Source organism: Sapajus apella, unplaced genomic scaffold (assembly GCF_009761245.1).
Source record: "Sapajus apella isolate SASKATOON/1434 unplaced genomic scaffold, GSC_monkey_1.0 scaffold94, whole genome shotgun sequence".
NCBI lineage: Eukaryota > Metazoa > Chordata > Mammalia > Primates > Cebidae > Sapajus > Sapajus apella.
In genome coordinates this window covers 2,537,347-2,560,332 of record NW_022437034.1, presented here as the reverse complement: position 1 = coordinate 2,560,332, position 22,986 = coordinate 2,537,347, and the positions used below count along the sequence as shown (strand labels likewise).

The 22,986-nt window shown below is 54.9% G+C and overlaps 1 protein-coding gene across 3 annotated transcripts in view; it reads right to left on the bottom strand.

The window, feature by feature from the left end:
• Positions 1-6,707: 6,707 nt before the first annotated feature.
• Positions 6,708-22,986, bottom strand: part of UNC5B (unc-5 netrin receptor B) — a 62,850-nt gene continuing 46,571 nt past the window's right edge. Inside the window, exons 5-18 of one of the 3 annotated variants that reach the window (XR_004262172.1) lie at positions 22,426-22,606; positions 21,544-21,711; positions 20,581-20,745; positions 20,329-20,361; positions 18,239-18,433; positions 17,528-17,917; positions 16,795-16,882; positions 15,776-15,944; positions 15,417-15,650; positions 13,503-13,652; positions 12,694-12,858; positions 11,512-11,693; positions 7,337-10,521; positions 6,708-7,249 (exon numbers count right to left, since the gene is read on the bottom strand). Coding sequence is in view for 2 of the 3 variants with exons in the window: in XM_032256261.1 (XP_032112152.1) it covers positions 10,356-10,521; positions 11,512-11,693; positions 12,694-12,858; positions 13,503-13,652; positions 15,417-15,650; positions 15,776-15,944; positions 16,795-16,882; positions 17,528-17,917; positions 18,239-18,433; positions 20,329-20,361; positions 20,581-20,745; positions 21,544-21,711; positions 22,426-22,606 (2,286 nt within the window). In the remaining variant the exon portion in view is untranslated. Of the gene's footprint in view, positions 10,522-11,511; positions 11,694-12,693; positions 12,859-13,502; positions 13,653-15,416; positions 15,651-15,775; positions 15,945-16,794; positions 16,883-17,527; positions 17,918-18,238; positions 18,434-20,328; positions 20,362-20,580; positions 20,746-21,543; positions 21,712-22,425; positions 22,607-22,986 lie in introns of all 3 variants that reach the window. The other 2 variants (XM_032256261.1, XM_032256262.1) reach the window with 2 other exon arrangements.

Below are 22,986 nucleotides of genomic sequence, written 5' to 3'. Positions count from 1 at the left end.
GCCCCAGCCTCCTGAGTAGCTGGGATTACAGGCACGCGCCACCATGCCCAGCTAATTTTTTGTATTTTTAGTAAAGACAGGGTTTCACCATGTTGACCAGGATGGTCTCGATCTGTTGACCAGGATGGTCTCGATCTCTTGACCTCGTGATCCACCCGCCTCGGCCTCCCACAGTGCTGGGATTACAGGCTTGAGCCACCGCGCCCGGCTACATATCACATTTTTAAATAGTCTGTCTTCCTTCCACCAACATGAGAACTGTAAAAATTTGTTTAATGGAAGCAGGATTGTGTTGAGCTGAGACTAAAGCTGGCTAATCATCTATGCTAGCCCAGATGTGCTGGAGTTCTGCTTCCAATCCAAGTGGGCAACATGCTAATTGTCCTGTGTTTTTCCATCTGTGAGGCCAAAAGGAGGGTCCCTGTCCTGACTGCCTCAGCGGAGTGGCAGTAGGATTCATTCTGGTAATCAAGGAAAGCATTGGCATAAAGGGGTTTGGGGAATGCCCCAGAGATATGTCAATGTCAGGGGCAGTACAGGCTGGGGAGTAAAAGCCTACAGCTGGCTTGTGCTTCCCACTGTGTGGGGCCAGAGCGGGAGCACTGGACTGGGAGTCAGTGCTCTAGCCGTGTGGCTCCCTGGCCTCCTCCTGGCTATCTAAAGAGAAAATGTGGGACATGTGGTGCTTGGTAATCTCAGCTGTCTGCAAATGCAAGGAGCATATTCCTCCTTCTCATCTTCATCTAATGGGCGAGAAGAGATAGTGATCATCCAGTGACACACCTGCAACTGCGGATGCTGATGATGACAAAATGGAAAGAGATTAATGCTGATCACTGTCTCAATATTTACACATATTACCTCATTTAATCCTTACAGTAAGTCCACAGAGAGGGCTTGTCATCCTCATTGTTGGAAAATCTGAGGTTCCAGGAGTTTAGGCAATTGGCTCAAGGTCACATGGAGAGCAGATGGTAGAGTCTGGCCATAAACCAAGGTCAGGCTGACCCCAAAGCTTATTCCCTTAAACCTGCCGCTGAGCTGGAACTACGGATAATGTTAGCTTTGTAATTACCCTGTGGGAATTGAGGAAGTGGAGGCAAGCCACCAGAGCCCCGAGGGAGCACCAGTGGGCACATGGATGCTGAGCCCAGCCGCGTGAGAGACTAGGAGCACTTGGCAGGAGGAAAAGAGGCAGGGTGGGCCAAGAAAACTGTTTTCAAATATTCGAAAAGGTGGCATGGAATGGAAGGCTTAGACTTACTCCCATTGATTCCTGTGGGTAAAATCAGCCCCTGCAGTGAAAATAAGTAGGCATTTATTAAAATGCCAGCTGTTGTTGCAATTAGGAAGTAGAGAGCTCCTCATCTCTGGAAGTATTCAAGCAGAGACTGGGGAAGCCCTTGTCTGAGCCATTGTGGAGGGAATTCTGGAATCAGATGAGGATGGATTAGATCGCAGCCAAGGACCCCTACCTTTGCCATCCTAGAAGCCTGTGAAATAGATCTCAATGAACCCCTGCAGTCCTTGGCCGTAGCCTCTGGCCAGTGCACTCCCTTTGGGTAATAGCAGTATATACTGATGTGGGTGCTGGGCGTCTGTCCCTGGGTACCTGGTAGCAGGAGAATTGTTGCAACCTGAGGGCATGGTAGCCAAGCCCTGCCCTGAGTTTCATCAGGCAGAGGAGAGGCTCATGGAGAGAGGACCAGCCTTAGCCAACATCCCACAGAAGGACACAGGAGGGAGGTAGCTGGTGTGGGCATCATGGTCCCCTGATGCAATCCAGGGAAAGCAACACCCCGGCAGGGGTGCCTGGCAGTCTCTAGAGAGGGCCAGGGGCTCAGGACTGTGTCCCAGCCGGCAAACCCCTGAAGTTAAGCCTGACCCTCCCTTGCTTCAAAACCTTCCCATAGCTTTCCATTGCCCAGTAGATCACAAACTGGATGGATATTGTTTGGCCTGCAGTTTACAAACAACCGGAGCCAACAGTTACAAATAGAATGATTTCGTGTATATTTCCGAACCCTGGTTTCTGGTTTCCAAAAGCAGGAGGATGGAGCAGTCCTGGGCACTCACAGATTTGAGTGGTGAGGGCCTACCCCTTCCCGTGGGCTCTGTGGTCTCCAGTTGGCCACAGTCCCCACTTCTCCCTATCGCTTCCCTATAGCACTGCAGCCAAATGTGAAAGGCCACTGAACAGAATGCCTATTCTCTATTTCACTCAAATAGAGACCCATGCTGCTAAGAACAGTGAGAAATGAATGATATGCTGAGACAGCTTGATGTTTCAAGAAAATGCTGAGCAGGCACATTTCTTTGTGAAGTGAATTGCTGGTTTGGCGGCTTCTCTCATTCACATGACTGAGCAGTCTGAAGACATGTGTGTTTTTGACCCTTGGTCTGTGGACAAACTCCTGAGGCCCAGGTTCTTCGAGCTGACCCCAATGCCTAGGAGCACATCCATGTGAACCTAGGGCAGGTGACCAGTAGGGAGCCGCACCCCTCTGTCCCTCCCAGACCCCAGCCTGCTCCTGTACTCTCTTAGATTCTGCCAGGCTGCATACACATCACCATCCCGGGAGGTGGGGCAGCTAGAGGGATCCCTTCCCATCTCCCTGCCCCAACCCCCCACACTCTGTGGGTACCATCTCAGGGTGTGTGGTACCAGCTATGACAATTCACTCTATTCTACTGTGAGCTGCTTGGGGGCTGAGTCCAGGCCTGATGTACTCACCTTTCCCCAGTGATGGGCCCATCTGTGGATCAGAGCAATACTGATTGAATTTCTAGGTACTGTCATGTTGAGGAAGACTTTTAGGTCGAGAAACTAGGCTGTGCAGATTCAAGCCACCCACAGTGGGCCTGGCTGCCCAGCCCTTCCTGATTGCAGGAAAGCAGGAACTCACTGGTGCTCCTCCCCTAGACTGCAGCTCCTGGGTTGAGATCACTGAGAGGATGCCGACTTATATAAACACGCACGAGTAGGGCCTGTGGACCATCTGAGCACCTCTGCAGATAGCAGCCTTCACGTCTAGCTTGCTAAAGGGGCATCAGCATCTTTTCTTAGTAAGAAGGTTTTTTGCTGCCCAGGCTGGAGTGTAGTGGCACCATCATAGCTCACTGCAGCCTTCAACTCCTGGGCTCAAGAGATCTTCTTGCCTCAGCCTCCCAAATAGCTGGGATTACAGGTGCGTGACACCATGCCTGACAATTTTTAAACTAGATTTTTATTTTGTAGAGATGGACTCTTACTGTGTCATCCAGGCTGATCAACTACTGGCCTCAAGCAATCCTGCTGCCTTGGCCTCTGAGAGTGTGGGATTACAGGTGTGAGCCACCACACCCAGCCAAGAATTTTCATGAAAGAAAGCTATTGTAAACTTTTGCTACAAGTGTCTCCCACAAAATGCATACTTGAAAAGCTACGTCTCAGGGAAACCAGCCCGTGTTGGAAGTCTTTCTGGACCCCCAGGCTTGGTCAGGAGCCTCTCCAAGCTCCCAAAGCCCCTCGCCCTTTTGACGTGTCTACTCTTTTGATTGCAGGCTGCTGAGGGCATCGTGTGTGACTTCTGTCCTTTACCCCAGAGGTGACCAATGCAATTGGCTGAATGGGTTGTTGAACCAGAGCACGGTCACCCTCCCTACACTATTTCTGTTTTGAAAAATCAGGACTTGGGCTGGGCGCCATGGCTCACACCTATAATTCCAGCACTTTGGGAGGCTGAGGAGGGTGGATCACAAGGTCAGGAGTTTGAGACCAGCCTGGCCAACATGGTAAACCCTGTCACTACTAAAAATACAAAAGCTAGCTGGGCGTGGTAGCGGGCACCTATAATCCCAGATACTTGGGAGGCTGAGGCAGAAGAATTGTTCAAATCTGGGAGGTGGAGGTTGCAGTGAGCCGAGATCGTGCCACTGCAGTCCAGCCTAGGCCACAGAGCAAGACTCTCTCTCAAAAAAAAAAATAGCATCTTGTCAATAACAGTCACTGGATTCTCCAGGGCCCAGTTCTAAGGAGGCTGTGGTCTTGGTGTGAGATGCTTGTGCCGGTGCAGGAGACAGAAGTGGTTTAATGACAGCTTATCTCATCAAATGATGGAGGAGGGAGACATCGCTGTTGAGGGAGGGGGAGACAGGCAGCCCCAGCCATCAGTGGCCTGCACTGGGGCTCTCGGAGAGTTTTAGTTAAAGGTGATGATGGAGTTCCAGGATGGCCTGGTTGAGCCTTCGCAACAAAATGAGGCTGTCTTAGTAACAGCAAGCAAGGGAAAAGCCAGGGACTCCACGGGTTGTTAAGGGAGCCCGCTAGCCAGTGGGGGGGACCCTGTCGACAAAACGAATTTCGATCAGTTACTGGAAAAAGAAAACAGTTTCAAGTTTATACCTTAAGGGTTTGAGGCTCCTGGATCAAATCCATTGTATTTAAATATTTACACCTACGAATATGTTTGTATATGCACAGATCTTCCTAGGAGGCTACAGAAGAAATGTAGCAATTGCCTCTATGGGGGTGGGGGACTAGGGACAGGGGAGGAGAGGGAAACAAGGAGGAAACAGAGGAAGGAGGGAAATCTACTTTTCACCTATTCTGTTGTACTTTTAAATTTTTTTTTAAAAAACGGTGGGCATGTATCATTTTCAATTAAAATGGACAAAGGTTTTGAAAATTTGGGCGGGACTAGATGAAGTTTTCCTTTGTCTGACCTCAAGCTATCAGCTGGAGTTGGAGTGCATTTCCTCTTCTTAGGGTCCCTAGTGGAGAAGAGGGGACACCTTCATGAGTGACAGGCCTGCAGTGTGCTGGCCGTGCCAGGCTGGCTGGTTGGGTGGCTTTTCGTGCCACTGGCTCTGGCCCCTCACTGGGCAGCCACACAGCCCCAGGCTGCAACCAGCCCCCTTGCTGCCTTCTCCTGGTTGTTCCTCCACTGTCCCCTGGGCTTGGCATATAAAGAAAGGCCTAAGGGATGCGGCTGTCACACTCCTGCCTACAGCCAGGACCCCCGCCCCATTACAGAATTACATCAGCTAGAGGGCTCTCACAGAGCAGCAGGTCTAAGCCCCACACTTCACAGATGGGGAAACTGAGGCTCAGGGAAGGATAGTGACTCCACAGCATCGGAGCTGGGACCCAAATCCCCTACTGTCAGGACCAGAACTCTTTGTACCCCACCTGCTGCCCAACTTGATTTTAGGTGAGCTTCCAAGGGACAGTGGCAGGTAGAGAATGAAGCAGTTAAATGGGTCCCCTTGACTCCTGGGAAACCCCAGATGACTGCCTGCCTACATGTGGGGGCTACTTGCATGAAATAGCTCCCCCATGCCTGGCTCTGCTCACTCCTTAGCTGAGCTGCTGCCTGCCACCTGTATTCCTCCCTTCACCACCCCCCACTCCCATCCTCATGAAGCTGTCCCTTTCCTCTTCTCCTTTATAAATCCTTACCCGCAAATCACTTCTGCTAGGAAGGTCATGCTGCATGTGACCACTCCAGATCCGGGTACCCGGGGAAAGATGATGATCTGAGCCTGGGGGTCTGTGTACAGGTGGGTGCCAGTGTGCCCTGCCTGCCCTCTCCCCCGCAAGAGGACAGATGTGGGTTTTCCCTTGTCTTGGTAACTTCCAGTCTCAGACCCAGCCCACAGGTGCTCCCCACTCCTGGGGGACAGCTAGGTGATAGAGCCACATGGAACCCAGAGCCACAGGTCCCAGAAAGTCAGGGCTGGCAGGGCGTATAGGCACCAAATACTCAGGGTGTGAAAACAAGTTCCCAGGCCAAATATATCTGGGATCTCTGTTCATATGAGGAGACCAGCTTCTTCCTGCAGGACTTCTCAGAGCCTTTAACATGCTGAGGGACAACATCACTATCCAAGATGGGGCCAGTGGGTGCTCTTACCCCAAACTTAAGGCACCACAGACTCTACTCATGGAGCAGGCAGTCCATGCTGGGAGATGCACAGGCCAGACTCAGTGCACAAAGGGAAAGACTTGAGGTCCACAGGGCGGAGGGGACCAGCTGAAACAGGGCTGCTGGCAGTCTAGCAGCACCTCTGTGCACATTGGAACAAAGCACCCTCGCCTCAACAGCAAGGTATTGATTTTATTAGCACAAGACCCTTTACTGCCATCTGCTGGAAACATCTCAGCAAATACACAAATCTACAACATACGGGAAATGGACCACCCTCCCCTTTAGATACGGTACTCTTGCCCAGTGCGTTACTTGCCCAACCATGCCTGGCAGCCTTGGGCCAACTCATGTGATCCCCACCCTTTCATCACTCCCTTTCAGCCTGCACAATAGTCGTCTATTCCAGGTGAGGTTTCTGAACTGACCCCTCAGCCTCAGCGCCCTTGGGGATCCCCCCCTTGTGAACTCCTCAGAGACGGACAGGAATGCCTGGGCTTCATCCCTGTGTCGTCCCTCTCACCCATTACCTAGCCCCTGCCAGACTCACACGACGAACTCCTGAACAGATCCAGCAGGGACCAGGATCCAGATGCAGCACGGGCTCTACCTTGCTGTGTGACTCTGGGGGCTCTCTGAGCCAGTTTTCCCTCCTGCAAAATGAGGCAGTTGGGCTTGATCATCTCCTGGGGGTCAGATAGCTTGGAACTGACAGTGACACCTTCACCTTCCATGGAATTTTGAGAAGAGCAATGCAGTCATTCCCAGTTGCCAACAGGAAGACAGCCAATGCAACCTAGATTTTATTAGACTAGGAAATATAATTTATTTCATAAAAATTAATTTTGTTACAATAGGAATGCTAAAGGTTATTTATAGGTTGGAGTTTACAGAATAAACAGAGGTGGGATTGGGGGCCATCCCTGGGGCCCTGCACTCCCCCCCAGGCATATAACTGTGTCCATGGCCCTGGCAGGGGTCCAGCCCTTTGCCCCCCTGAGAGCTCCCTGCACTGAAGCTTCTGGTCACCTCTCCTACGGGACCCAGCTCAGCTGCCTGGGAGCTGGAGAACATGGACCAGAGGGCCCTGGAGGGTCCAGGAGATGAGGAGGGTCCCCTGCACCCTCAGGAGAACCCCTGCCCCTGAGCTCTGGAGCAGGAGGGCACTGTGAGAGAAGGCAGAGGGAGAGGCACGTAGAATATACACTGACTGACCCTGTGGGCTCAGGGAGGGCAGAAGACAGGCACACCAACCTCCAGATGTCCAAACCTGGGACGCAGAGGCAGCACATGCGCGCGCGCGCACACACACACACACACACACACACACACACACACACGCTCTGGTGGCGACACGCGCACGTGTTCTCGGAGGGGCAGTCTGATGTGCCCACAGAGAAAAGCACAGGCACGCACATGCGCACACACACGCACCCCAGAGAGGAGAGAGAGAGAAACACCTGTGTAAGCGCCCTGCCACCTTCAACAGTACCTGAGCTGCTACCCACCAGGTACACGCCCTGTGGAGCTGTCTGTTGGGTCTGAACTGGAGGAGAAACCACTGATCCCATCCCAGAGGCAGGCAGCCTCCACAGACGGATAGAGTCGGCAAATCCTTTCTGGTAGTTTCTCATAGAGCTGGACAGTTCGAACCCTCCCAAGAGGCTCCAGCCAATTTGTGCTCCGGGACATGGTGCACATTTCCGGAAATCAGACTGGAAATGGCACCTGGGTGGCTAGCTACACCTCATCCGTCAAGCTCCTGTCCTGGGGGCAGAGCAAGCAGCTTTTGAGGGTGGGGCGGGGAGGACAGAAAAGATCAGGGAGGCGGGCACGGCAGACCACAGGGTCCCCTACAGAAGCCTAGCACAGAGTGTCTGAACCCAAAGAGCCTGAGACCACAGCCTTCTAGGTATGAAAAGGACACTGAAGCCCAGAGAAGGCAGTGATATGCCTGAAGTCACACAGCAGTTTAACAGCAGATTTGCAACTTGATTCCTGGTCTTTGGACTGCCAGGCTGCATGTGGGCACTTCAGAGTCTGCGAGGAGAATGGCACCACCTGTCACTGCATGTGTGGTCTAGCCTGGTCAGACAGACCTCAAAGCCATGTGACCAAGGCCCACATGTGTGCAGGGGCTAACAGTGACCAGCGAGGCCAAGCACATGGGACGGGCATTTTGGCAGGGAAGGCTCACTGCCTTCATCCAAGGCAGCATCCACACGGGAAGCACCAGGGTCAAGAGTCTTGGTCTCAGCCTCGGGGCCCAGCCCTTGGTGCAGGCCTGGCCCCTCAGCAGCCCTGGTGGAAGGAATCCTCTCTCACATCTCCAGGCAAGTCCTCCTCTGCCCACAGCCAGGCCATACCACAAGGGTGGTGGGTAGTCAGAAGCCCCATGAGCCACTGAGTCCATGGCAGGGAAGCCAGGCTGGGCATGCTGGCTGGAACTGAGGCCCTAAAACCTGCCCTCCTCTCAGGATATCAGACATTCAAAGGCCAGGATGTGCTGAGAGGGGTCCCAGCAGCTGCTCAGAGGCCTGCTGGGGCATGCCCTAGGGTCAGTGCCTAGAGCTGTCGGGGAAGGTGGTACCTGCCTTGCCTGGAGTGCCAAGAGGGAGGGAGAGGCCTTTGATGAGGCCTCTGTGCTGACTGCAAGATCCTGGTCCCAGCCACTGGCAGGCAGCTGCACAAGGCCAGGGACTCATGCTGCCCCATGCAGGGCCCTGGAACAGGTTGGGTGGGGTTGGTGTGTGCCGGCCCTCCACCCTAGCAACCCCGCCCACTGGGGAAGGTTATTTCAGATCCCCCGACCGTAGAGGGTGAGAGGAGGGTTACAGGAGATGCCTGTGGAGATCAGAGCTGGGAAACCAGCTTCTCAGCCTCCTCCTCCACTCCTGGGCAAAGCACAGCCAGGCCACCAGCCTCCCAGCCTCCCACGCTGCAGGGCTGACTGACACTGGGAAGCTGGGGCTTCTGCAGCTAGAGAGGACCTCTCAGCCATCACTCTGCTTTACAAAAGGAGAAACCGAGGCTGGGGAAGGCTAGTTTCTGGATTCCTGGCCATCAAGAGAGCACCACCCTGCTCCAGCCCACCTGCTCCAGAGGCTGCTGGGTGGAGGAGGGGATGAGCGTGTCAGGGCTGGAACCACCCTAGGGTAAAGCCATCCCGCCCACAGGAGAGAGGTGCCCACGGAGGACTTTCCTCCCTCACTTTGTCCCTCTGTTCGGGTCCCACTTCTGGGCCACATCCCTTTCTAGGAGCCACCAGACCAAAACCGGACTGGAACATTCTCCCTGGCTCACAGCTGACCTGACCAGTCCTCTTCCGTCCCAACTTTCTTAATCCAGGTTCCCAGGAGCCAGAGACATCTCCCTGGGGCTGCGGGAAGGAGGGCCACCCACTCCAGCCCTCAGCACTCCTTGGCTTTATGGATTCAGCATCTGCTTAAGATTTTAGAGGGAAATCTAACCATCTAAATCTAGACAGTGAAAACCCTGTCTGACCTACATCCTGCACAACTGGGGAAACTGAGGCCTTGTTCGAATTTAGTCCAAGATGAATTCGTTAGCAGCAAAGTACTCTCTGTTCAGTCTTTCTCCCCCCAACGCACAAGCGTACATGTACACACACACACACACACACACACACACACACACACACACAGGCACATTCACTCCTGGTCAGAAGTGTGAGCCTGCCCATTCTCATCCACACTCAAGAAGAGAGTTTTCTATTTTTTTGTGTTGTTTTTCGTTTTCTTTTTTTTTTCTTCTTAAAAAGGACTTATCCAAATATTTGGATAATAAATCATTTGCGTTTCCTAAGAAACTGGGTTTTTCTTTTCCCTTGTGGTTTTGGTGTTTTTCTTCTTCTTCTTTGAGCCTTACTAAATAAAGCAGTCTGCAGCTTTCTTTCTTTCTTTCCTTTGCCTTTTTGCTTTTGGACAGGAGAAAGCCATTTGTCTGAATTGTACTCGACTCTTCAAAGAGGAAAAGGGTGTGGAAGCAGAAGGGGGCTTAGGGAGAAAGGAGAAATCGATAACGGAGGAAGAAAATGAAGAACAGAACTAAAACCCATGGAACCCAGAAGTTGTCGGGCTGAGGGTGGGGGTGGGGGACTGGGGGTGTGGGGGTGGAGGGAGGGCCTCCTGCCTGCCCCCACCAACTGCCTCCAGAGGCTTCAGCCCCATCTTGGTTCCCACACAGATCTGAGGCCAAGGGAGAGAGAGCGTGTGGAATGGAGAAGGAACTGTGGGCCCTCTAACAACAGAGTACATGGATTTTCTAAGGCTGGTCGTGGTCTGGGGATGGGGGAAGGGGAGGAGGAGGTGAGGCAACTCTGGCTGTGAACTGGGAGGAAGCAGAGGCCAAATATCCCATCAGGAGGCTGCCTCGGGCCTCCCTCACCTGCCTCCTGCCAGTCCCTGCCAGCCTGCCATCCCAGGAGGCTCAGCAGTCCCCGTCAGTGGCCACAGCCACCAGCATCTCACTCTTGCCCATCTCCTCCAAGGCACTCGCCAGGCTGTTGAGGTCCCCATCGTCCTGCTGCAGAGCTTCCCAGAGGTCCAGGATCACACCTGTGGGGCTCGCTTTGGTGGCAAAGTAATTCAGGTACCTGGCAGAGGGAAGGAGAGCACTGAGGTCCCCAAGCACTCAGCCCTTCCCCGGAGCTTGGGGGTGAAGGGGCACAAGGGGAAGTGGGAAGGCTGTAGGCTTTGGAGTCCCATAGTCCTGGGTCTGAATTCCAGCTACTCTGTGGCTCTGGGCAAGTCAGAACCTGTGGCTTAGAGTCTCAGTCTCCTCGACCCCAAAATGGGAACAATGCCAGTTACCTCTCAACAAGATCTAAGATCAGGTAAAGTAAGATTACCCTTACTTTACATGATCTAGTGTTGTCTCTAGCATGTAACCATCTTGTTCATCATCATTGTTATCACTGACAGACACTGGCCCCAAGACAGAATGGCCACGTCCAGCATGTGGTCATTCCTCCCACCTGTGCTCCCTCCTGCTCCCATGAACTCCCCTGACAGGAGGAACAAAGCCTTAGCCATCTTTGCAAGTCCTACTCATTTCTATGTAAAATGTCTTATCTAAAGCATCTGCTCAATGCAGGTTTATTACAAAATTTTCAATACATTTAATACTGATTATCATTGGCCTAATGTTTATCCAGCATTTGAAGTTGTCCAAAGGATTTTGACACCAAGGTGTATCTGGTCAGTCAGCAAGTGTTTCCAGAGCACCTGCTCTGTCCTAGATAACAGGTGCTGACAATGACATCACCTGGCTGATGCCCTGGCTTCGAGTCTCCTGCTGTTCCGGGAGAGGGGCAGGTGGAGTGTTACCCCGCACAATGGGAAAAGAGCAGGGCCTGAGCATCTGCCTGGCTCCAGGACCAGCACTCTGGGCATAATGCTCCTCAAGGGAACAGTATTCTTGAACTTTGCATGTCCAATGCTGAGTTCCCGATTTGTCACAAATGGTGGCAAATGAGTAGCTGGTCTGGGAGCTGGTCCAGGCTGTCAGGCTGCATGCCCTGCCTGCCCCTGTGAGGCCTTGAGGATGAAGGAGATGGGGGTGGTCCATGGTGGGAGATACTCACCGGTCCATAGAGAGCTTCTGTGCCAACATCCGCCAGTCATTGCCCCGTGAGTTCGGGGCATCTAGGCTGTTGCATATTTTCTGGCGGATAGACAATGGGATCTTGAAGGCATAAGGTCCCAGCTGGGTGGTGACGGCACCACCAGGGGCAGAGCAGAGAGTGTCCAAGGAGCCAGCAGGTGTCTATAAGGGCAGGAACCAAGAATGAGAGGGGCACAGTGCTCAGCACCTGCCCTCTAGCCTCCCTGCCCTTGGACTGTGAGTTCACTGAGCCTTGAGTCACTCCCACCTCCTCTGGACAGGCTCCTACTGCTCAGGCAAAGGCTTCTCCCCTGAAGGGTCAGTTCCCAAGGGCAAGGCCTGCATGGCCACCCTCTAGGTCTCAGGGGGTGCACCATGCTTATGTAAGGCCCCAGGCAAATGCAGATGCAGCCTCATAGTTAGGAAGCCCCAAGGAGCCCCAGCCACAGTCTAACCCATATGCACCCATTTTACAGGTGGAAAGTGAAATCTAGAAATGGGGAGTGGCTTGCTCATGGCCACATGCCAAGTTAGTGGGAGACCTGGGTCCAGACCTATATCCAGTGCTTTTTACAATGCCCCAAGAATAGGATCTAGTGTTGTCCTGGGTGGCCTGGGTTTTTAAACCTCAATATGGATTTATAGTGGTTGAGAACCACAGGCCTGGTCCTTGCATCAGCCTGGGTTCAAATCCAGTCTTGCCATTGTATTGTGTGCAAATCCTTGCCCTTCCTGAAGCCTACTTTCTCACCTCCCAGGTGGGGATCATATCTGTCATGCATCTCCCAGTGTTTGAGAAGATTTAGTGAGATCATATAAGTTTTCTGGTACATGCCAAGCATTCATTGATCTCACTAGATCAATATTGATCTCACTCAATCAATGAATGATGCTTGTTAGCAAAACATGACCAAATCCCCGCTCAGACTTGGAAAGTGAGAGGGAACTACAGGGGTCTGTGTGGTGCCTCCCAGTCCCAAACCCCAGAGGATGGTGTCCTCTGGCCCTCACCTCCGCCAGCGTGGTGTGTAGCTGGAATATCTGCCCTCCCTTCCCTCACCTCCACCAGTGTGGTGTGCAGCTGGAATATCTGGCCCCCCTTCCTCACCCCCATCAGCGTGGTGTGCTGCTGGAATATCTGCTCCCCCCCCACTTCCCTCACCTCCGCCAGCGTGGTGTGCAGCTGGAATATCTGGCCCTCTCCTTCCACCTGCCGCACACAGATCTTGCAGGTGAGCTCCATGGAGGCCAAGCTGTGCCTCTCCAGGGTAAAAGTGCAGTGCAGGGCCTTCTGGCTGCCGCTCCAGATGTGATAGAAGGGGATCTCCTGCAGGAGGAGGGCATCAGGACCAGGCAGGCGAGGCCAGCCTGGCCTATCCTCATGGAAATGTAGGCTTCGGGGAGGGTTGGGAGCTTCAGGGGGCAGTTCAGGCCTCTCCTCCCAGATGGGCAGAGGTTAAGTACCCTAAGCTAGCCAGCTGAGTTGGTGTCAGGCCCTCAGTTCCAGAAGGGAGCTGAGGCGGTGTATGTGGGGGAAGGATAGGCACAGGTGTGTGTGTGTGTGTGTGTGTGTGTGTGTGTGTGTGTGTGTGTGTGTACTGCGGGCTGAGGGGCCTCATGGTCTCAGGTGCTGCTGAGTGGGCAGCAGGCTGTGGCGGCAGAGATGAGATGGACAGTCTGCCAGAAGGGCATGCCTGGAAGGGTGGGGGGATGCTCTGTGAGGATGAAGCGCACAGGCATCTGTGCATGGGGGTGTGTGACAGGGCAGAAGTGTGCATGTGGCTGCCCATCGCCGTGAATTTGGGGACGTGCCTGGGGATGGCTGGGAGCCTGAAGCCTGGGCTGGGAAGAGACAGAGACAGCAGTGAGAGACCCAGGGAAGGGTAAGGCACAGGACAGAGCGGGAGGGAGCTGGTCTTCCTGGGCAGCCTTTAAGTGGTGCCCCTCCCCACCCATGAGCCCAGCCCTCACCTGATATTTGGCCAGCAGCTTGCTCCTCCAATGGGCGTGGGGGAGGTCATGGAGGGAGAGGCGCAGGTTGTGGTAACTGTCCTTGAACACCAGCGGTTTTGGCTCCTCCACCAAGTAGCCGCCCAGAGTCCGCTCCAGCTCGAGCACCTCCTGTAGGTCAGGGGCATGGGGAAGGGGAGCCCATCACACTTGGCCAATGGGCCTCTTCTGCTGCACTCTGTGGGGCAGGGGGCAGGGGCCCATCCGAGTGCATGGATGGGCATTTGCAAGAGCTCACAGAGGGCTTATGGTGTGGGAAGATGAATGGATGATGGATGGATGACAGACAGTGGGACACATGACTAGATGAATGAATCTACAGATGGCCTCATGGCTAATAAATGGACAGATGGATGGATAAATGGATAGATGGCTAGAAAGACAGACAGATGAATATATAGATGGATATACCAAGGATGGGTTTGTGAATAGAAAGATGGAAGAAAAGATAAATGAATGGATAGACGAGCAATGACTGGGTAAACAGATGGGCTGGTGACTAAATGAGGGTAAGATCAGATGAACAGAAAGATGGATGGATGGATGAGCAGAGGGACAGATGGATGGATAATGGATGGGGGGTTGAATAAACAAAGAATGCCATCAGGCCAAAACCTGGTAACTTCCCTCTTGATTTCTATACCACCCTGAGGTCAAAGCTGGACATTAGCCAGTGACCCAGGACCAAGAGATCCAGCTGCAGGAGCACTTCCCAGGTGCCTCCCACCCATAGCAGGGCCACTGGAGTCTCAAGCCAGTGTCCTCCAAGCATGGGGCACTCCTTCTCTCATGGGCCTTTCACCTATGTTGTCTGCAGTGTGGGCTTTGGAACAAGTCCCATGAGCCTGGGAGATGAAGGGGTTGGACCAGGGAGCAGGAATGGGAGGTGCATTCCGGAGCCACCGGAAAGGACCATGAAGGATGAGACTGAGCTCCTGAGAATGGGAGGAACACTCGCGGGAATGCACAAGGGCTCTGATGCTCGGGGGGCGGGGGTGGTAAATAGTGGTGCTAATGCAGGGCTCCGCACCTGCTATCATCAGGCTCTAGGTACTAAAAGACCCCCCACTTCCCTCCCTCCAGTCCCAACCACTGCTCATCTGTACAACCCATCCTTCACTTGGGGCACTGCTCTCCATCCTTTTGCATATGCTAGGAGCCTGGCTGTCAGCCTTAACCCCTGCTCCCACTGCCCATCCCATCAGTCATTGGTTCTGTCCATTCGACTGACCAGAATATACAGCATCCAGCCCCGCCTCTCCTGGCTGCTGCCACTACCTGTGGCCCAGGGACCAGCCACAGCTCCTCAACAGGCCTCTCCACCTCTCGTCTACCCATCTGAGTGTAGCCACAGAGGCTTGCTAAAGAGCACCTGTGAACAGGTGTCTTCCGGGTCCATCCCCTTTCCTACAGGATAGATTCCAAATTCCTTGGGACGACCCCTGAGGCTCCTGGGAAGTTGAGCCCTGCCCATCTCTCCCGCCCTCACATTCACACATTCCCTATGCCTTTCAGTCGGTCATGCTGACACTAGATATGAAACACAGTCATTTCTGTTGGTCTGGAATGCCCTTCACTCCTACATGTCAGCTTTCTCAGAGATCTTACCCACTAGCCCAGGCCCCTCCCAGTCTGATGCTCCCTCAGTCCTGGGCCCATCAGAGCCTTCAGGGATTCCTGGTCTGCCTCCCACCTCTAACCTGGATCTTGGTGGGGCAGGCCCTGTGCCCAAGGCTGTTTCAGTGTGTGAGGGCCGCATGCATGACCTAATAAGGCTGGTGGCGGGGAGGGCCCACGAGCCTGGGGATGGAGATGCTGGCAGAGACTATGCAGCTGGCCAACCAGGGCTGTGTGGGCACCTGCAGCTGGCCCTACCTTCAGTGCCACAGGCGTGTCCTCCAAGCAGTAGACCCGGAGGCTATATTCCAGGGAGGTGCAGAGGGCGGGGGCAAAGACGGCCAGCTGGAGCCGCTTGACTGCTGAGCGGGAGTAGGACTCGCCCGTGAACACATAGGTGCCCAGCTGGTCCAGCAGTATGTGGCAGGCCCTGGGCTCCAGCTGGCAGTAGCAGGGTGTGTTCAGGGTCTCCTCGTCCAGGGTTACCACCTCCTGGAGGGGACAGCAAGGGTGGGGTAGTGGTCACAGTTATTCAGGCTGGGCCAGATGCAAGGGGCTTTCTCTTGCCGCCCTGGGCAGGTTGGGAGAGCTGGGCCAGGCTTCACCCTGGCTCTCACCTCCCAGTGGCCCTGGTGGGCCTGGGTCTTGAGCTGAAAGATCCAGTCGCCGGCACTGACTTCGGCACAGTGGGGCATGGTGAGGATGACGGGGCGGCACAGCAGGAGGCCTGCAGGCCCGCAGGTCACCGAGGGGCTCAACACTGTCTGGGTCCCTTCTGACAGCAAGCTGGGGAGGACACAGGGCAGGAGGGAGGCAGTGAGGGGATGCCTGGAGAGCTCAGCAAGGGTGCAGAGTCCTGCTGGGCACCCAAGTCTGCCCACTGCCTGGGAGGTGGAGGGCAGCTCTGCCACTCAGGGCTCTGCATTCCCAGAGGTCATGGGGGCAAAGGAGGCAGAGAAAATGGCATGAACCTTGAGGTTGTTTGCAGATTTTTGCTATCCCATTGCAACATTATCATAGCTCAAAATACCTTGCTTAAATTTTCCAAGGTTGTGTCATCTTGGAAGGTTTTTGACAGGTCGCGCCAAAGAGCCCTCCAGGGAGCTGGTTCCAGTCTATACTCCCACGTGCCACAGGAGGCCACGTTCCTCTTGCCAGCATCAGGGTATTATCATTTGGACCTTGGGAAAAGGTCCTTACAAATTCCTTAATCTAAAAAAATCCCGATATACCTCATGGTTGTTTTCATTAGTTATCTTTGACTGCGAATTAGACTGAACATTTTCTCATGACCTACTGGCCAGTGTGTGTGTGAAAGAGAGTGTGTGTGAATCACTTGTTCATATCCTTTGCCGAATTTCACGGTAAGATGTTTAGTTTTTCCTATTGATCTACAAAATCTCTTTACATAGTAAGGATATTCAGCCCTTTGTCATCTCTGCAGTCAGCTCCCCCTTGCCTTTGAGCTTTACAATCTACGGTGGTTCTGCAAGTTTCAAACATGGACACAGTAAGACTAATGCTTTCCTTGGAGGACTGTCTGGTCTTAGCAGCAGGCTTAGAAGGGGAGCCAAGTGTGGGCAGGCAGCAAGGGATGGGAGGAAGAAAAAGGAGCAGGGGCTGGGGTTCTACTCACAGGGTGCTTTCTGCCTTGTTGATGAGTAGATACATCTCGTAGAACTTGCCCTGGGGAATGGCTCCATTGGGCACCAGCAGGCTGACCCCTATGGGGAGAGGGAGGTCAGCAAGAGTCCAGGAGCTTAGGAGGACAAGGGGTTGGGAAGTTGGCCCCAGCTAGGGGTCGGGAGAGAAAGGTATCTCCTGCGCTCCAGGTGATCACCAGCCAGAGGTGGGAGAGAGGGTCTGGGGACTGGATGCAAGCAGAGGCCAGGTCACTGACCAGTGCTGTCTTGTCTAGGAAGACAAGGGTCTCTGACATTGCTATGGGGTCTGGAGGTCCAAGTGCCAGCTGTGTCTCCTAACTCAGTATATGATGCTGGGAAGCTGCTAATTGCTGGCTTTGCAATCTAAGACGGGCACCACTGCCCCTCTGCTGCTAGTTCTAGGACAGTGCTTTGTAGGTTTGCTGAACTACATAGAACTCTTCTCTCTCACTTAACAGAGACACTGAGGCTTGGCAGGTGGCCGGCCCAGGGTTCCTCTGCCCTAGTGAGGGCACAGCCAGGCCTGAAGCCTAGTTCTTCTTAGTCAGACCTCTCTATTTTATACTCATTTCCTGCCGCCAGGCCTCCCCTTCCCCATCTGTGAGATGGGATAGGGCAGCCCTATCTTCTGCTGGATGGGTGTTGGGGCAGCCCACAGAGGAGGTGCTAAGGCCAGGCTGATGCACCAGCAGGGCAGGGGCTCACCTGTGCCGGGGATGCTGAGCCTCCCACCCAGGCAGCCAAAGGTGCCGCTGACGCTGCTCCCCAGGTCTTGGGGCAGGCCCAGGAGCTGCTGGGAGCCGAGGCTGGTGCTGTGCAGGTGCAGGAAGTGGGTGTCCCGGGTGAAATCGCTAGGGTATGTTCCTGGCGGCAGGACCCCCAGCAGGTCAGCTCCGTCTGCCAGGCCTTGCCCAGAGCCTGTGGTGCTGGAGCTGTAGACCTTGACCTTGAGGCTGGGTAAGGAGTCCAGCAGGGGAGAGTTGGTCATGAGGATCTTGTCGGTGGAGTCCTGCAGGGCACACACAGGTCCGCGGTAGATGCCAGCGCTGGCTGTCAGGTCGGGAGGCACAGAGGGGTGTAGGAGCTGTGGGTTGCCTGCAGGAGTGGGGGCTACAGTCAGACCCAGCTGTGCCTCAGCTCACCGGCCCAGCTCCCACCGCAAATCCTGCCCAAATGTCCAGCTGCGGAAGGCTCACTTGCTGCCAGCTGCAGGAAGCTTTGGGAACCCCGCAGCCTGGGTCATTCCCTTCCTTCTCTGTATTTCTCTAATCCACACCCATCCACATAGTTATCTCCAGAGCAAACTCTGGAAAAACCCCAGGAGGGAGTCAAGATCCTGGCTCTGGTCTGGGTGCCACCACAGCCCTCTGGGTATCCTGCCTCTGCCAACCACCCCAGACACCCTCGGGTTCTTACTAGGCCTCGCCGTCTTGAAGTTGACAGGGTGGAAACCACCAGTCAGAGCGGCAGATGAGTCAGTGATGTCTGTGTCGAAGTCATGGCAATTTCGGCGGTACACCACCACCCCCACCGCCATGAGCACGGCCACGACCACGAAGATGGCCACCACGAGCCCCGCGTACAGCGCCGCATCCCCCGAGGCCTCCAGCACTGCGGGGACAGGAGGACCACATAAGGGGCAGACCAGGTGCTGGGGGAGTCAGGGAGGCCCTGGGTCCCTGGAAAGGGCAGGGCCCAGGGCCAACCAGCGTGGTGCTGAGTTCCAGACTGAGCCCTGCCTCCACAGGCTGGCAACCTTGGGCAAGCCTTGAACTCCTCTATTGGTAAGATGGGCTCGAAGTCCCTGCCTTACTGCCCTCTGAGTTGTAGCAATGAGAAAAAAAAGAACAAACATGATCATGCCATGTGTGAACTCATGCTCACTGCTGAGGAGACAGGGTCTGTGGCTGGGAGTCACTGGGGCTACACCATTTGCCCTGTGGGCGCTGGGATTAAAACCACTGAGTCTACAGCAATTTCCATAGGACCAAAGGCCCTGGCTCTGTTTCTTTGTGAGTAGCTGTTCTGACCTCTTCTTCTATTCCATGCTCTGAGGGTGGGAGGTGGAGGGACAGGGAGCCGAAGGCATGGAATGAGATGCATGGCAATGGGGTGGAGAAGAGGTGAGCAGGTGGGAGAAGGATGGGCCAGGGAGGTAACCCATAGCTACGCTTTCCTCCCCCAGGTAGACATGGCCAGGCAGGAAGCACCACGGTCAAAGTGGCAGGGCCTGAAGTAGGGCTGTGCGGTAGAGCTTTCTACAGCTGTGGAACAGCCTACGTCTGCACTGTCCCGTATGCAGCCACTAGTCACATATGGCTCCGGAACAACTCAAATGTGGCCCGTACCATAGAGGAGCTGAATTTAAAAATGTATCTAATTTTAATTAAGCTATATGTAAGTTTAAACAGCTGCATATGGCTGGTGGCTTCCACACTGGGCAGTTCAGGGAGAGCAAAGATAGCAGCCAAGATGGCTGGTCTTCCCCTTGCTTCCTTCGGGAGCTCCAGGAAGCACCTGTTCACGTGCTGTCTCCGTGGGGGTCCCTCAGAGTAACAGGCCTGCTTCCTCTGCCTGGAGTCCTCCACACTCCGTACTTGGGGTCAGCCTGACGCTTTCAGCAAGGCAGGGCATGGCTCCCAGCCCCGGATGTCTGCCCACTTTCGACTTCTGTCCCTCTGTATCTCTCCTCAGCAGCCCTCACTCTTGGGCTCCCCAGAGGACCCCTCAGGGCTGGGCTCCTGGCTTAGCAGAGAAATGGCTCCCCCAGCTTGGCTCTGCCTTCTGATACCCTCGCTAACACCCAGGCGACTTGCCCGGTGATTTACCCTCCAATCACCCCCAGCCCGACCCGCGGTCAGCTCGGGTGAGGGCCTCACTGATTTTATGATGCCAGAACTATCTGGAAATTGTGGTTTAATTACCATGGGCCAATCTGCTCAAGTGGCTCTGCTGCTGAGATGTGAATGCAGTGGCCGTGTAGCCTCTAGAGTTGGAGGGCAAGCCCTTGGGAGCTGACGCTGGGCAGCGGGCATCACAGACAATTTGGGAGGCTTGGCCCAGCTGCTGAGGTGGAGGCACAGCAAGGGGCATGAGGCTGGACTGGAATGGTGACTCCCTGGACCTGGCCCAGAGAGGAAGGCCGAGGGCATATGGCGAAGAACACCAGCTTTGGCTACAAAAATGTTTGGGTTCAAATCTTGGCTCTGCCACTTCTTGGCTGGGTCTCTGGCAAGTCCCTTTTTCTCTCTGGGACTCAGTTTCCCCTCCTATGAGAGAAGGCTCAGTGGGGTGTCCTAGGGCCTTTCTTTTCTGTTAGCCAAGTGTTTGCCTGTCTGCCACGATGGAGATGCAGACATGTGCAGTGTCAGGTGTTGGTGATCCCATGGGGGTGGGTGGGGGCACCTGCAGCTCTCCCTGCCCTGAACCCTGCACCCGGGTAAAGCCAGCCAAAGAGAACCAGGGATCCCCCAGGGGAAAAAGGACAGCCATGAAATGGGACTTACGGTGGCTGTTGGGGTCGCTTAGAGTTTTCTTATCTGTCAAGGGAAATAAAGGGAAAGACAATGACACAGGTGACAGGGAAAGGACGGCAGAGAAGGCAAGGGAACGATGAGATGAGATGAGGGATGTGGTGGGGGGCAGAGACGAGGACCGCCGCACTGCAGGCCGGCACTAAGGCATGGGGCTGGGTTTGGGGGACCCTTACATGGCTCCAGAGTCCCCACCCCCAGGGCCCCAACTTCCCCATGACTCACTTTGCATGCACAGCCCGTCTGTGCAGTTCTTAGAGTCGAGCAGTGTCCCGCTGCAGTCACGGCCTCCGTTCTGGGGCGGGGGCGCCATGCACTCGCGGCTGCGCCAGTGGGCACACTCGGTGCTGCAGGCTGACCACTTGCTCCACTCCGTCCACGCCCCATCAACTGTAAGAGTATCACACACAGGAGCATGTGCACGCACAGACATGGGCACGCACAGTCACGCGTGCAGAACACAGCAATGCCCGAACACACATGCATGCATACACACCATGGAAGGAAAAGAGGAATCCAGGACACATGTGTGCCACACAGGGAAATCCACACGAGATCCACATGGCCCATGCCAAGGAGCGGCCAGATGAACCAGGCAGGTGGACAAAGAGGATACAGATAGATGTGTAAGCTTATCAACACGAGACAGCCCAGTCCACAACCATACACACAGACACAAACAGGGTAAAGAAAAACAGTGTAGGCACAAACATACTGCCCAAGGGAGAGAAGACAGCACGTGTGCGGGGGCAGGGGAGCAGAGGGGCCGCATGGAGAGTGAGATGAACAGGAGGACTGTCAGTAGGAATAGGGTCTGTGGCCACGGTTGTCTTAACCATTAGGGTCAAGAGGCTGTCCCTGAGGCTGGGCAGCTCTGAAACCTTGGCCTGGGGCTGACACACTGACACTTAGGACCCTTGGCTTGGAGGGCAGAAGAGCCCAGGCTAGAGGGTCAGAGAGAAGGGGCCACCGCTCAGAGCCTGTGCCTCCATCTCACCAGCAGCCCAGGGCGGAATAAGGGGTCAGTGATCAGAGCACCTAGTCCAGCCTGGGCAGTCGGCTGTGGGCTCGGGACAGGCATCTTCTGCTCCCCATGCTGGGGAGAGAATGGCCATCCTGGCTCTGGCACACAATACAGAGGGTGGGACAGGGTTCAGGGTGGGGCTGAGTGTGGACAAGTCACCTTACCTGGGCAGACGGTGGTGCAGGCGGTCTTCTGGAAGGCCTGGCCCTCGCAGAAGGCCCCTCCGTTGAGTGGGGTGGGGTTGGTGCAGGTCCGGGTGCGCTTCTGCCAGCCTCGGCCACAGCGGTTGGAGCAGGGTGACCACTCTGCCCAGCTGGACCAGCCGCCATTCACTGCAAGGCAGCAGCTGTCACCTGGTTGGCCTGGCTCTGGGACCCTCTACCCTCCCCCAACCCATCCCTCACCCTGACGAGCCTCCTCTGCTGAAGCCTGGCCTCCCTGGCGAGACCCTTTCTGCCTACAGCGTGAGGGACTCAGAAGTGGCAGGCAGGGCTGGGCTGCAACCGCCAGCACCTGAGGGGACCCGGGAAGTTACCATCTATGCCCCCACCTTGTTGTAAGACGGCAAGGAAGGTCCAGAAAGGGCTGCCACTTCCCCAGGGTCACCCCGGGAGTGATGGGGTCCTGGGACTGTGCCTGGGGCTCTTTCTAGAACTCTGTAAAGTCAGCTCCGCTCCTTCTACCCATAGGGCCCAAGGGAGCAGCAGAGAACAGCTTACAAGCCTGGGCATCGGTCCTTAACTCTACCAGGACAACAGGCTTCTGGGCACACTGACTGGGCCCTGCCTCAGCCCCCAGACTTGGAGAGAATTGGGTCTTTTCTGTCAGAGTTAGCCAAGGCATCCTGAGAACTGGGGAGTGCTCCTGGCTGGGGACCCAGGAATGCCCAACTTGGCCATGAATTTTGCCGCGTTGTGACCTTGGTCAAATCACTTCCCCTCTCTGGGCTGCATCCTCCCTACCAATCCAGGGGTCCCGCCTAGCCCCAGGCTCTCCCCTCCCCTCCGTTGGCCCCGTCTGCCCCTCCCACTCTGAGAGGCCCACACCATAGACGGTAACGGTGGCAGTGGTACTCCGGCGTTTGGCCACGATGTTCTTGGCCACGCAGGTATAGTTGGCCGTGTCCGACAGGCGGGCCTGGCGGATGATGAGGTTGTGGTCGATGGTGAGTAGGAAGTTGGTGTCCTGGGTGGGGTCGATGACATCCTCATTCTTGAGCCATTCCACCTGCAAGAGTGGGGGTGAGGGGGCAGTGAGGGCCCGGGCAGGTCTGACCATAAACAGGGCAGTTCGACCTGGGTCCACGCCACTGTCGTGACAGTGACAAGGCAGGACCTTGGGGGGACTATAGCACGGTACAGCTCTGTGGTTAAGAGGGCCATTTGCCCGCCGGGAGGTCTTGGGAGGGGACTTACCACTCAGGGCCTCAATTTCATCAACTGCAAGATGGAAGTGACTAGCACCCACCCCATAGGGATCCATCGTGAGGATTACACAAGTTAGCATGTGTGAAGTACCAAGAACAGTGCTCAGAGTAAGTTGAGTTAAGCTAACTAAATAAGCACTAGCTAGGAGTATCTGTCTTTATCATTAACTCCTCCTGGCTC